The sequence below is a fragment of the Ictidomys tridecemlineatus genome, chromosome 10 (genome assembly GCF_052094955.1).
Source record: "Ictidomys tridecemlineatus isolate mIctTri1 chromosome 10, mIctTri1.hap1, whole genome shotgun sequence".
In the NCBI taxonomy this organism is placed as follows: Eukaryota; Metazoa; Chordata; class Mammalia; order Rodentia; family Sciuridae; genus Ictidomys; species Ictidomys tridecemlineatus.
In genome coordinates, this window is record NC_135486.1 from 9,286,583 (window position 1) to 9,299,847 (window position 13,265).

At 32.0% G+C, this 13,265-nt stretch overlaps 1 protein-coding gene across 8 annotated transcripts in view; it reads right to left on the bottom strand.

Moving 5' to 3' along the window:
* Cop1 (COP1 E3 ubiquitin ligase) overlaps window positions 1-13,265 on the bottom strand; it is a 173,350-nt gene that overhangs the window by 99,559 nt on the left and 60,526 nt on the right. For 7 of the 8 annotated variants that reach the window (XM_078022366.1, XM_078022365.1, XM_078022363.1 and 4 more), the window contains one exon: window positions 9,060-9,117. The exons of the other annotated variant lie outside the window; for it this stretch is intronic. In XM_078022366.1, the coding sequence (XP_077878492.1) occupies window positions 9,060-9,117 (58 nt within the window). The remainder of the gene's footprint in view (window positions 1-9,059; window positions 9,118-13,265) is intronic. 8 annotated transcript variants of the gene reach the window in all.

Below are 13,265 nucleotides of genomic sequence, written 5' to 3' on the forward strand. Positions count from 1 at the left end.
TTCCCTTAATAAGGTGGTAAAAATTAACCGTATTAATTGTAAATTAGTTGGCTTAAATCTGGATCTTTGAATATACACATGAGTTAATTTTGCAAACTTCATCAAAATGTAGAATCTCTAGGTTTAGAATTGTGCATATATGCTGGGCGATGTGGTTCACGCCTGTAATCCCAGCAGCTTGGGAGGCTGAGACAGGAGGATCATAAGTTCAAAGCCAGCCTCAGCAATGGTGAGGCGCTAAGCAACTCAGTAAGACCCTGTCTCTAATAAAACTCAAAAGAGGGATGAGGATGTGGTTCAGTGGTTGAGTGCCTCTGAGTTCAATCCCTAGTACCTGCCCCCCCAAAAGAATTGTGCATATCTTCCCATTGCTTGCATTCTTTATGCTATAACAGTTACATATATTACATCTACATAAATTGTACATGAAGAATCAAAAGACACTAAAGCAATGACAGCAGAAAATTTTAATATCCTCAGAAAATAAAAGCACTAAATACTTGATCTGTATAAACTACCCACTACTTTGACCCAAACATACACCAGTAAACCCAACAATTGAAAAACATTATTTTCAAATGTATATAGTATTCACAAAAACTACTCAGAAAATTAAAATGACTTTTGATAAACCTAACGATACTGAAATAATAAAGAGTATGCTTTCAGATCACAGCACAATTTTTAAAAAATCCAAATATCTGGAAATCAAAACACATTTCTACACTATGCATGGGTCAAAGCTAAAATAATCAAATATTGGAAATTACAAAATATTTTAAAATCAAGGATAATGAAAAAAAATTGGCACACCAAAACTCATGAGACACAACTATATCAGTGCTTAGAGAGAAAAATTATAGCTTTAAATGTTTATAAGAAAAGATCTAAGCCAGGGATGGTGGCACACACACATAATCTCATCAACTCCAGAACATGACACAGGAGGATCACTAATTCAAGGACAGCCTGGGCAACTTAAGAAGACTCAAAATTTAAAAAAAAAAATTGAAAAACAAAAAGGGCTGGGTATATAGCTCAATGGTAGAGCACTTTCCTTAGCATGCAAGCGACCTTGGGTTCAATCTTCAATACTAAAGAAGTAAAAATATTCTTAAGTATACCTAAGTAGGATGAATATTTAAAAAAGAGAAAATCAAAATATAAAACATACATTCAGCTCTATAAAAATTCAGCAAAAAGACCAGGTGAGTTTCTGGGTTGGTGAAGATATTGAGGTGTTGGGAGGGTACAGACATTCAGAGACAGTATGAACACTTTGCAAACCATTGAATTCCACACCTAGCTCTATGGTTCAAAGAGATTCACTCAGTAATTCTATCAAATATTCAAGAAAGCAATAATACTTATACAAACTTTTTCATAAAAAGAACACTTCATAATTTGCTTCATGTCCTCTGCTATAGTTTGAATATAATAAGTTCAGTGCCCCCGTGGTCCATTGTGGTCAAAGTGTGCCTAGGCTGTGCTGGTGGGAGTGGTGAAATCTTTGGAAGGTGGAACGTGAGAGGTTCCTCAGTCACTGGGGAAGTGAAGTAGTTCCCATGTGACCCCTGCAGTTCTTCTCAGAGTCTTACTATAAAAAGAGCAAGCTTGGCTCTACCCTTCCTGTCTCTTTCTCTTTGCTCCTATGTAAGCTTGCTTACACATAAATTCAAGCCATGAGGTGCTGCCATTCACTGCCCTCACTGTAGAGCAAATATATGGCTCCCCACCAACCCAATTTTAGACTGCGTTAACATGTTACTCCTGGAGAAGTAGGTACCTGGGAAATGGCTCCAAAATGTTTTTTTTATAACTGCATTTAAATCTATAAGTTATTCCAAAGAAATGTAATTTTTAAAACTTATTTTTAAAAGCGAATTTTCAACTAACATTCAAAAATACGTAGGAATGAACATGAAGAAATGAGCAAACCTAGACTCACTTCAATAATCATAAATTAATCAATTCTTCTCATGATAATTTATAAGTTACAGGCAGTTCCAATAAAAATCCCAAGAGATTTCTTCATGGATCTGAATACAGTAATATTAATGCTCATATGAAAATACAAACAGGAAGGAATACTCTGCAAAACACTGAAAAGGCAAAGCTATGGGGCCAGGAGGGCACAGCCATAAAACACATTAAAACATACCATAAAGGGACATCCTAAAAGAAAGAATGAGAAATTATACCAGTTCAAAGGAATTGAAAAATACATGACAAATAAATGTAACATGTAATTCTAAATATATCCTGGGCCAGAAAATTATATATATTCCTTTTCCTAGAGAGGACAGCAGTAATAAAACTGCTAAAAATATAAATTTCAAAAAATTTAATATTATTAAAAGGACCATACTACCAAAAGTACTATATAGGTTCAATGCAATTCCAATCAAAATCCCAATGGCATTCTTCATAGAAATAGAAAAAGCAATCATGAAATTCATCTGGAAAAATAAGAGACCCAGAATAGCTAAAGCAATTCTAAGCAGAAAGAGTGAAACAGGTGATATCGCTATACCAGACCTTAAACTATACTACAGAGCAATAATAACAAAAACAGCATGGTACTAGCACCAAAACAGGCTGGTAGACCAATGGTACAGAATAGAGGACACAGAGACTAACCCACAAAATTACAACTATCTTATATTAGACAAAGGTACCAAAAGCATGCACTGGATAAAGAATAGCATCTTCAACAAATGGTGCTGGGAAAACTGGAAATCCATATCCAACAAAATGAAATTGAATCCCTATCTCTCATCATGCTCAAAAGTTAACTCATAATGCATCAAGGATCTAGGAATTAAATCAGAGACTCTGCACCTAATAGAAGAAAAAGTAGGCCCTAATTTTCATCACGCGGGGCTAGGCCTCAACTTCCTTAATAAGACACCTATAGCACAAGAATTAAAACCAAGAATCAACACATGAGACGGATTCAAACTAAAAAGTTTTTTCTCAGCAAAAAAAATAATCTGTGAAGTGAACAGGAAACCTACATCCTGGGAACAAATTTTTACCCCTCATGTATCAAATAAGAGCACTAATCTCTAGGATATATAAAGAGCTCAACAAGATAAGCACACACACATACACACACAACCCCCCCCAAAATAATCCAATCAATAAATGGGCCAAGGAACTGAACAGACACTTCTCAGAAGAGGATATACAACGAATCAACAAATATACGAAAAAATACTCATCATCTCTAGCAATCAGAGAAATGCAAATCAAAACTACTCTAAGATTCCATCTCACTCCAGTAAGAATGGCAGCTATTAGGAAGACAAACAACAACAAGTGCTGGCGAGGATGTGGGGGGGGGGGAGAGGCACACTCATACACTGTTGGCGGGACTGCAAATTAGTGCAACCAATTTGGAAAACAGTATGGAGATTCCTTGGAAAGCTGGGAATGGAACCACATTTGACCCAGCTATTCCTCTTCTCGAACTATACCCAAAGGACCTAAAAACAGCATACTATAGAGACACAGCCACATCAATGTTTTTAGCAGCACAATTCACAACAGCTAAACTGTGGAGCCAACCTAGATGTCCTCCAGTGGATGAATGGATTAAAAAAATGTGGCATTTATACACAATGGAATATTACTCTGCACTAAAAAAGAATAAGATCATGGCATTTGCTGCGAAATGGATGGCATTAGAGAAGATTATGCTAAGTGATGTTAGCCAATTCCAAAAAAACAAATGCCAAATGTTTTCTCTGATATAAGGGGTGTGACTCAAAATGGGGTAGGGAGGGAGAGCATGGGAGGAAGATTACCTCTTGATAGGAAACAGGGGTGGGAAAGAAAGGGAGGGAGAAGGGGAATAGCAAGGATGGTGGAAGGAGACAGTCATCATTATACAAAATTCATATATGAAGACGTGAATTTGGTGTCAACTTACCTTATATACAAACAGAGATATAATAAACTGTGGTATAACAGTGTATTAAGAATTGTAATGAAAAAAAATAAGAGAGCTCACGTATAATGGCATAATTTGGCATGAACATACTTTATATACAGAGTTATGAAAAACTGTGCTGTGAATGCATAATTATGAATGTAATGCATTCAACTATTGTCATGTAAGAAATAAATTTTTTTAAAAAGAATGTTCCTTGTAATTGATGTCATTTTATCAGTGTCAATAAATAAAGTATTTGAATATATTCTTTAAAAAGTGGATTTTTATATTTATCATCAAGTGAATAAATATTTTGATAATTGTGTCAAAAAAATTTAAAATTCTCTCATGATATTTTTACTAATGTTAATTTCCTAATTTTGTTAAATGTACTATGATTATATAAAAATTTAAAGCAAAATCAACAGGCAATTATAAAAATTCAAAAGTATAAAATATCTATATAAAATCTGTTTTAATTTCAATTTTTGAGAAACATTTTTTTCAATGCAATTTTAACTATCAAACATTATTTTTAATGTCTAATTGTCATCATGTTTAGCATTATGGTTATTAGTCTATGCAAACTGTCCTACAATTGACTTAATCTATTTTAATAGTTTTTGAAAATTGCACACTTCATTAAGACCTCTATTTTTATTAGTATGCATTTGCACTTTATTTTAATCTATTTTGCATCATGACAATAGCTAATTTTGACTTATATTGCATATGAGCTTTTATTAAATTTGTTTTCTATATTTGCTATCTCATGATAATGTAGTCTCCTGAAGTGAATGCGTAGTTCATTTATTTTCATTCTTTTTAAAAAAAATATTTATATTTTAGTTGTAGTTGGACACAATACCTTTATTTTATTTATTTTTTTATGTGGTGTGAGGATTGAACCCAGGGCCTCACATGTGCTAAGTGCTCTACTGCTGAGCTATAACCCCAGCCTTATTTTCATTCTTACCTAAAACAAAAGCATTTAGTGCTATGAATTTATAGTACAATTCTAATTTTATTTCATTAATTTTGATGTGTAATGTTTTCTATCTGGCATTATTTTTTGAGTTTTTATATCTATATCTGGAATGACTCTGACACAAAGGTATTCAGAGAAGTCTTTACTTTCTTACAAATTATCAGTCAACCTGTTTCTATTCGTTTATTATCAAATTTATCCTATTTTTACAACCAATCCATTCTTCTAAATGCTCTAAGAACTAAATAATGTGCAGCCTTTGATGAAAAGTATAAAGTTGATACAAGTGCTTTTTTAAACTAACCTTGTTTCACTCAAAAAACAAAAAAAAGATTGAAGACTTTATAATGGCCTAAGAAAACTATAAACAATCTGTTAATGTTTTTTACCCTACTTTTCTTTTATTCACTCCTCATCAGCCACACTGGACTTCTGAACTACACTAGGCTTAGTCGGACCAGAGGACTTATTTACTTGTTATCCCTCTGCCTAAAACTTCTCCCCAAAGATAATCAGATGATTTGCTTCCTCCCTTCTTCTTGTTTGTTGTTGTTGTTGTTTTACTCAGTGTCTTTACAGCAACTTGGAAGTTCAGTTGCATCAGGGATTTTTATATCTTTTGGTTGTGTTACATGATGTGTCCTTAGAACCTATAATCAGAACCTCATAAATACCAGGCACTCAAAAAAAAATTAATGATTGAATAAAGTAATATTTAAAAGTACATGCTCTGAAGTTATACTACCTGGTTTAAAAATCTAAGCTTCTGCCTCTTACTAGTTATATCACCTTAGCCAACCTCCTTTACTCCTCAGTGCTCTAGTTTCCTTCGCAGTAAAATAAAAAAATAATGCTTATAAGGTAATAGTGAAAATTAAAGCATTTAACACACATGAAGTATCTATAAAAGTAACTGTAAAATAAATGTTACCAAATTATTTTCTAACAATTTTTACTTCATACAAATTCCAATCTTTTATAACACAGTACAATAAGCCCCCCATATAAGCAGATTCTACATCGGCATCAGCAGTTACAAAATATTCTGAAAAAAATGTGCACCTGTACCCAACATGTATAGAGTTTTGTCTTGTCATTATTCCCTAAACAATATACTGTAACAACTATTTATACAGCATTCATGCTGAATTAGGCATTTAAGATAATCTAAAGATGATTTGAAGCATACAGGAGGATGTGCACAGGTTATATCAAGCACTATACCTTTTTATGTAAGGTCCTTGAGCATATACAAATTTTGTTACTGCAGGGGAGGGGGTATCCTGGAACTAAGCCCCTGCCAAATACTGATAGATTATTGTATTACTACTGCTCTGGGGGGAATATATGTGTTTTATAAATGTGAAAATTGTAACTTTTTGTTTTCTTTTGTTTTATCCTGAAGTTCTATTTTGGTCAATACAGTTTTGATTTTGTTATGTTCTTTAGCTTATATTTGCTAAGTTTATCCTTAACTATTCCTCTTTTCAATCTTTTTTGTATCAATTTATTTTATCTCTGTCTCATACAGAGCTAGCTAGACATGAAAGGTAAGGCATTCAGTGAAATGTGTTATATCAGTTCCATACTACAGAAATACTAGTAGGATTTACTCTTCAGCAACTGCCCTGTCCTTTAATAGATGCTAAGATTGGATTCTCCTAGGATATGTAGACTGTTCAGTCCCTACAACCACATTTACTCTGCATACAGCACTCAATAGATTAGGCAGCACTCCTTAAGGATTTCTTTTTCTCTTTTTTAAATCAATAGAGATAGCTATACATCAATGGGGTTCCTTGTAGATGAAAATTAGGAAGAGATTAACACACTGTCTCAGTCACATACCATATATTAATTAAGTACAGCTATACAATATGTTAATAGTCTGTAAAATATTGTAAATGTTCTTTCACTACTATGGAGTTATGCCCTAATAAAGCATAAATTGAAAACATTTTAACTAAAAAATGCATTGAATACATCTAACCCACTAAACATCATAGCTAAGCACCACAATACACAGCAGAGTATTGGTTGTTGACATTACTGACGGCTTCTCTAGCTGGGAGCTACAGTTGGCTGCTTAGCATCACAAGACAGATATACAGCATATGGCTATCTAGGAAAAGGTCTAAATTCAAAATTCGAAGTCTGGTTTCTACTGAATGAACACTGCTTTCACACCAATTGTGAAGTCAAAAACCACAAAGTCCAACCATCATATATTCTTAATGTTTTTCTATATTCTTAATGTTTTTCTTTTTCCTCTAGATTCCACTTTTACATTTTGCTAGGTAATGGAATTTACTGGAAGTTTCAGAACAATGTTAACAGTAACAATGAAAACCTTTTCTTATTTCTCTATGTATAGTTTTCCAATGCTTCCTAGCCAAAGACCAAAAAGAACACTCTTGTAGTTTGATTTACTACTCACTACAAAAAAGACAACGCATTATGGTTCAGTAAGAGATGTCTCAATAAGAGGGTGTTAGAAACAACTTACAGAATTTAAGAACACACTATATAATTTGTAGGAGTGCTCAAGAAAATGGGGCTTTGCTCTAGAGTGGATACTACCATGTGGGACTAACTATCTTTCAGTATCACAATAAGCCTTATTTAGGACAGAAGAAAAGAGTGAGGCTAAAGTCATATCTGATAAAGAAGTAGCAATCACTCATACTACTCAGGACTGGGGTATGTTTGGTATTTTTTGTGGTTTCTGGTGACCTTACTTTTTTCTATGCTTAAACAAGTTTATGAAGTAATCTTATTTTTCATTCCACTTTGTCAAAGTCACATAATGGCTGTGTCTGAATGTTAATGTTCTGTGAAATTATGTTCAAAAGGAGAATATAAAGGCCTAGCTATGAATGCCAAGTCAGTTTCCAGATGGAGGGACTGCTTTTTCTCTCTCAAGTTTTTACAGCATATTTCAAGTTAAGGATTTAAAATTTCTCCTGAAATATCCCACTGTTTTATAAAAATACATAAATCTGATGTTTTAATGGTTGAAGAGATACAAACCAATCTATGAATTTACTACAAACAAACAGAACAAATGCAAGCACGTACATGAAGGCAATAAAGGATATACAGAAAAGTCACAAAAACTCAATAAAGGTAATACTGGTAGTCAGGAAAAATAGAAAAAGTAGTAGAAGTGATCATCCAAGTTTACGAAAAGAAAAAAGAAGTGATCAAAAGAATTTACTTTTCACATTAAAAAACTGCATTATTTTTTTCACATAAAGTGAATATACAAATGAATGTGAATTAAAAACATTTCATATTAGAATAAATCATTAAATATGAATAAGATTTAGGGATTAGATGATAGTGCTATATCCATGTGAACTTCTCAAATTATAAGACTGTATAGAGTACTGCATTCATAAGACAATATCCTTTTTTTTTTTATAAAAAAAAAAGGAAACATACACTGAAGTATTTAAGCATAAAGGAATAGGTGCCTGTGCCTTACTCAAATAATCTAGAGAAAAAAAATCATATGCACATCTATGTAAAGAAGGACTTTTGGACAATCTATGTGAAAAATATAAAGAAATTCTTTTTATATTCTTGTTACCTTTCTCTAAATCTAAAGTTTTCAGCATTAGAAGTACAAAAACAATCAGAACTCAAAAAATAAGTATGACAAATATCAGTATACCCAAGTCAAAGGTGGAGAAAGCAAAAGTCAATTATAATTAATTTAAAGAGATGAAGTTAAGTGTCTTTTACTCCAGCCTGGAGTCCAAATATCATAAAAAGCTAATGTTTCAATACAATCTTGAATAATTAATAGATTATAACTTTCATATCTCTAAGACAAACAATGCCCTGATTTTTTATAACTTCCTCCTAAAGTATTTTCTTCCTCTTAAGGTCTGATATTATCAGCAAGTTAAAAACAATATTTTTAAAAAGACTCTTTATCATTGACAATAACTCAACAGGTCATTCTACTATTATACATCAGAGTTATCCAAGTCCACTCCAAGCCACAGATTTGCATTTGAAATGCACATCTTTATGTCAGGACATTTCAGTAAACTAATCTATGATTTCACAACTTAGGTGATTATACTCATGGTACCACTAAAACATACTGTTAAATATATAGTTTACCTGAGAACTGCCACTGAAACCTGGAGGTTGGCTGTATTCTGTGGAATCAATAATACTACTGCAAAATGAAGAAAAAAAATGTGATTTCAGTATTTACATTATTTTGGCAACAGAAAAAGTGATCTAAAATTCATCATATATAAATCCAAAATTGCTAATGTCTAAGAAAACATTTATTGCCATTATTTACCTAGACATCAAATACAAATCCATAAACATAAAATCAGCAAATAATTAAGTAATTTAACATAAACACCAAAAATGTCAATTAAAAATAATAGCATGGAAGGTATCCATACAGATTTATATTTGTCTCTATTTCGTTATCAGATAGGTTAATAAATAGTTTGGAACCTTAAGGAAAAGAGGATTTACACAGTATTGGGAAAAGAGAATAAGCATGCAACATAAAAGCTATGTTTAACAGACCATGCTATCCACTAAAAAGCTATGTGTTCCTGGACAAATTACCTTACAATCACTCATTTAAGATGAGTGGGGACTAGCTACTTCAATTTTATGATTCCAGCCCCAAAATGTTATGACAAAGCCTAGCAGAAAAGAAAACTATGAAATGGAGTAAATGTAAACTAGCAAAAATCTTTCGTAACCCAAAACCTATACATTAGTTTCCACTCTCCTGGTCAAGCATAGTCCGTTTTTTACATCCATTCTTTTTATTTGGTTATATTATGTATACATTTTCCTAAAAATGTACCCTAAAAATTCTCTAGAAGCCCACACTATCTTGTTCTTCCTCAAGTTTACCATTTCAAACTTATCATTTCTCTATTCCTATATCCCTCCTATCTTCATACAAAATGATGGTCCATAGAAACTAGCAACAATTAAAAATTATCTACACATATACAATAATGATAAACTGATATTTATATTTTTGATATTATTTTTACAATAAACATTTATTTTCTTGTCTACCCTAACAAAATATAACCAATTGAAGATACTAATTTAAATGTCTCCACAAAAATACTCAAAATCACTTAAGTACAGAAATAATCTCAAAGGTGTAACTTTGAGAGGTACTTTTGAGGAATGCAGAGTTTCAGTGTCACTCCTTTGTGGCTAATAATCTGACTCTAAGTTATAAATCATTTTAAAAAATTTTTATTTTTTAAGTTATTAATCTTATTTCACCATTAGTTTCTCTATCATTCATTCATTCACTCATTTTCAGTAGTAGGAATGGAACCAAGGCTTTTGAGACAGAGTCTTCCTAACTTGCTCATCTGATCTAGAATTCCCAATTGTGCCTTAGCCTCCTCAATAGATAACAGGCATTCAACACTATGCCATGCTATTTCACTGATTAAATGACAAATATATGTCAAAAATTTATAATATTTAAATGAGATTATGTATGTAGATTTCTCAGAACAATGCTAAAATATGGTAAATATTTGATGAACTTTAGCTTATATTAACAAAAACATAAAACCTCACCATTCCAAAAATATGATAAATCATATAAAACAGTCTTCACAGTAGTCAAGCAGCATTATATAGGTCTTAATTGTGTTCTTAACTATTCCTAGAGTAAAATTCAACTATCCAAGAAAAAGCCTTTACACTATCAAGAATTTATGCACACTTGTATTAAACTTCTTTTCAAGAAAGAAGGGGAAAAAAGGGAGAGGAGGAAAAAAGAGGAAGAGACAGGACTGGGGTGGTGGCTCAGTGGTAGAGCACTTGCACAGCATTGAGCAAGGCACTGGGTTTGATCCTTAGCACCACATAAAAATGAATAAATAAAATAAAGGCATAAAAAAAGTGTTGTGTCTGTTTAAAATTTAAAAGAGGAAGAGGAGGAAGCAGAAGAAGATTGAGGAGGAGGAAGAGGAAGAATACAGCCAAATGAATGCTGCCTGTAGAATTATGCACTCATATGCCAAAATCAAATGTTATTTTTGGTCTAACTCATACAGGGCCTATTAGGGAAACACATGAGAAAAAGCAAGTACTAAGAAATCTCTCTTTTCCTTTTTCATATGAAGCCCAGTTCCCTAGGATTTGTGTAACACTGATTACATAGGTACATATTTAGAGGCCAAAAGAACAGCTGTTAGCTACAATTTTTTTTAAAATGGCTTTGTGAGAATTCTTTGACTGTATGCCTCAGCAATGTTACTGATACATCAGTCATACAGGGAAATAACACATTTCAAATATATTTTGGAGATATTGAAAATATAGGTCTTAAATATTAAATACATCATCAAAGTATGAGCAACTATGCCATATTCCCAGGTACTTTATATTCTCTAATTGAAGAGTGGGAAAATCCTACATTAGACCACCCATTTCATGGTAATATTTCAGAAAAATGAAAAGCAGCAACCTATTAATATGAAACAGAATCATTAATTGTTTCAAGTAAATATCAATAAGGTTATAAAAGCTATAAAAATGTAGTGAGGGCACCAAAAGTGGTAAGGTAAAAAACACTGTCAGTATATTAACTAAAATTGATGAGGAAAATAAAATAAGGTAAACATATTAAGATATAATAAAGTAAGAAAATAAGATAATATTCTCATTTGGGAGGATGATAAGTTTCTCTAAAAGCATAAATGAAAACACTGTAGCTGTTAACCTCAGATTAAAAAAAAAAAACTCAGTTATGTAGTAACTAGATGTCACTCACCTACTGGCATTTATATAATTATTTATTCCAAAAGCAAAACTATACTTCATAATTAGAAGACAAATTGTTAAGTCAATTTCACATATAAAATGTTCCTATAATGAAGTGGTATCTAAGAAAAAGTAGTGGTTCGCTCTTCATAAAAACAATAGGTTTGGTGAATTCAGACCGAAACTTTCAGTATACACCACATTAGCTAATTAAATCATAAAGATGACTTTTAAATTGATAAGCAAAATAAAGTACATTGAGGCTGAACATTAACATTATAAATATGGGATTTTAAAATTAATAATGGCATTAAATAAACCAAAAAATGCCAAGTATATAAAAGAAATTAAGACTTGGAATTTGTTTTTTACTATAAATCTAAGAAAGAGAAAAAATAAACTTCCATACTTAATAAACCATATGGGACTATAGAAAAGTTCTGTTCTGTTCCAACACTCTTCATTTAAATTATTGAACTAGATTCAAATTAGTGGTGAGTCTCATTTACTAATAACTAAAATTAGTGTAGACTCAATTTTGTAGATACCTCCACAGATATGAAAAATGACCATTCATGTTCATTTCCTCCTTCTTTATTCCACATACCCTTTAACAATTAACACAAAGTCAAACAAATCACCCAAAATCATTGTGACTAATCTATCAACTGTTAACAATAATAGCAGCAGCAGCCCCTCAGTTTTTGCTATGTGCCAGACATTATTCTCATTTCTTCAAATATATTAGCACAATTTATCAATCAACTCAAGTACTACTATCCTTTCTAAACTGAAGTTCACAGAAATTAACAAACTTTATGAAGGTCAAATTGGCAAGAACTTGTGGAAATAAAATTCAAACCCAAACTTCATGTATATTTTATTTAATTCCAGAATCCTTATACTAAAATTGCCAGGGTGACCTTTGTCTTCCTTCTTAACAATTCAAATGGGAGTTTCTATTGTTTATCTTCTTCTCAACTCTGGAATGACTTCCACAATCCACTCATTCACCAAGGCTTTAGAAGCTTTAAGAAAGGATGCCTGAATTAGAAAATCAGTTATATCACTGGGTAGTGAGCAAATTAATTCATCTCTTTTGAGTCTTCCAATGTATAAAATTAAAAATAATAAAACTTATCACACAGAATTTGTTATGAGTATTATATGAAACAATGCATGTTAATTACAGAACAGTACAAAATAGATAACTACAATATTACTCCAACTGTTGCAACTTTTGTCAATAGAGTTCTCTTCTAGAACAGTATTTCTGGTAAAGACTTCTGATTTTGATGCAAGATGTTTTGGAACTGCAGCAAAGAATTTTCCCCAGTAATCTCCTGTCCTCTTTTAATTAATTCATGGTTAGGAAGAGTTGCAGTTACCTAATGCATAAGGGAACTATGAAAGTTAATATCTGTACTGCCTTTCAAAATGTTTGCTATTCTACAATCATCTTGCAGTTACAATGAAAAACAAAAGGGCAACTATTTTAGAATTTTCTTGTAAGAAATTCTCCTTAGGGAGAAATTTAGTACTCAAAAAATA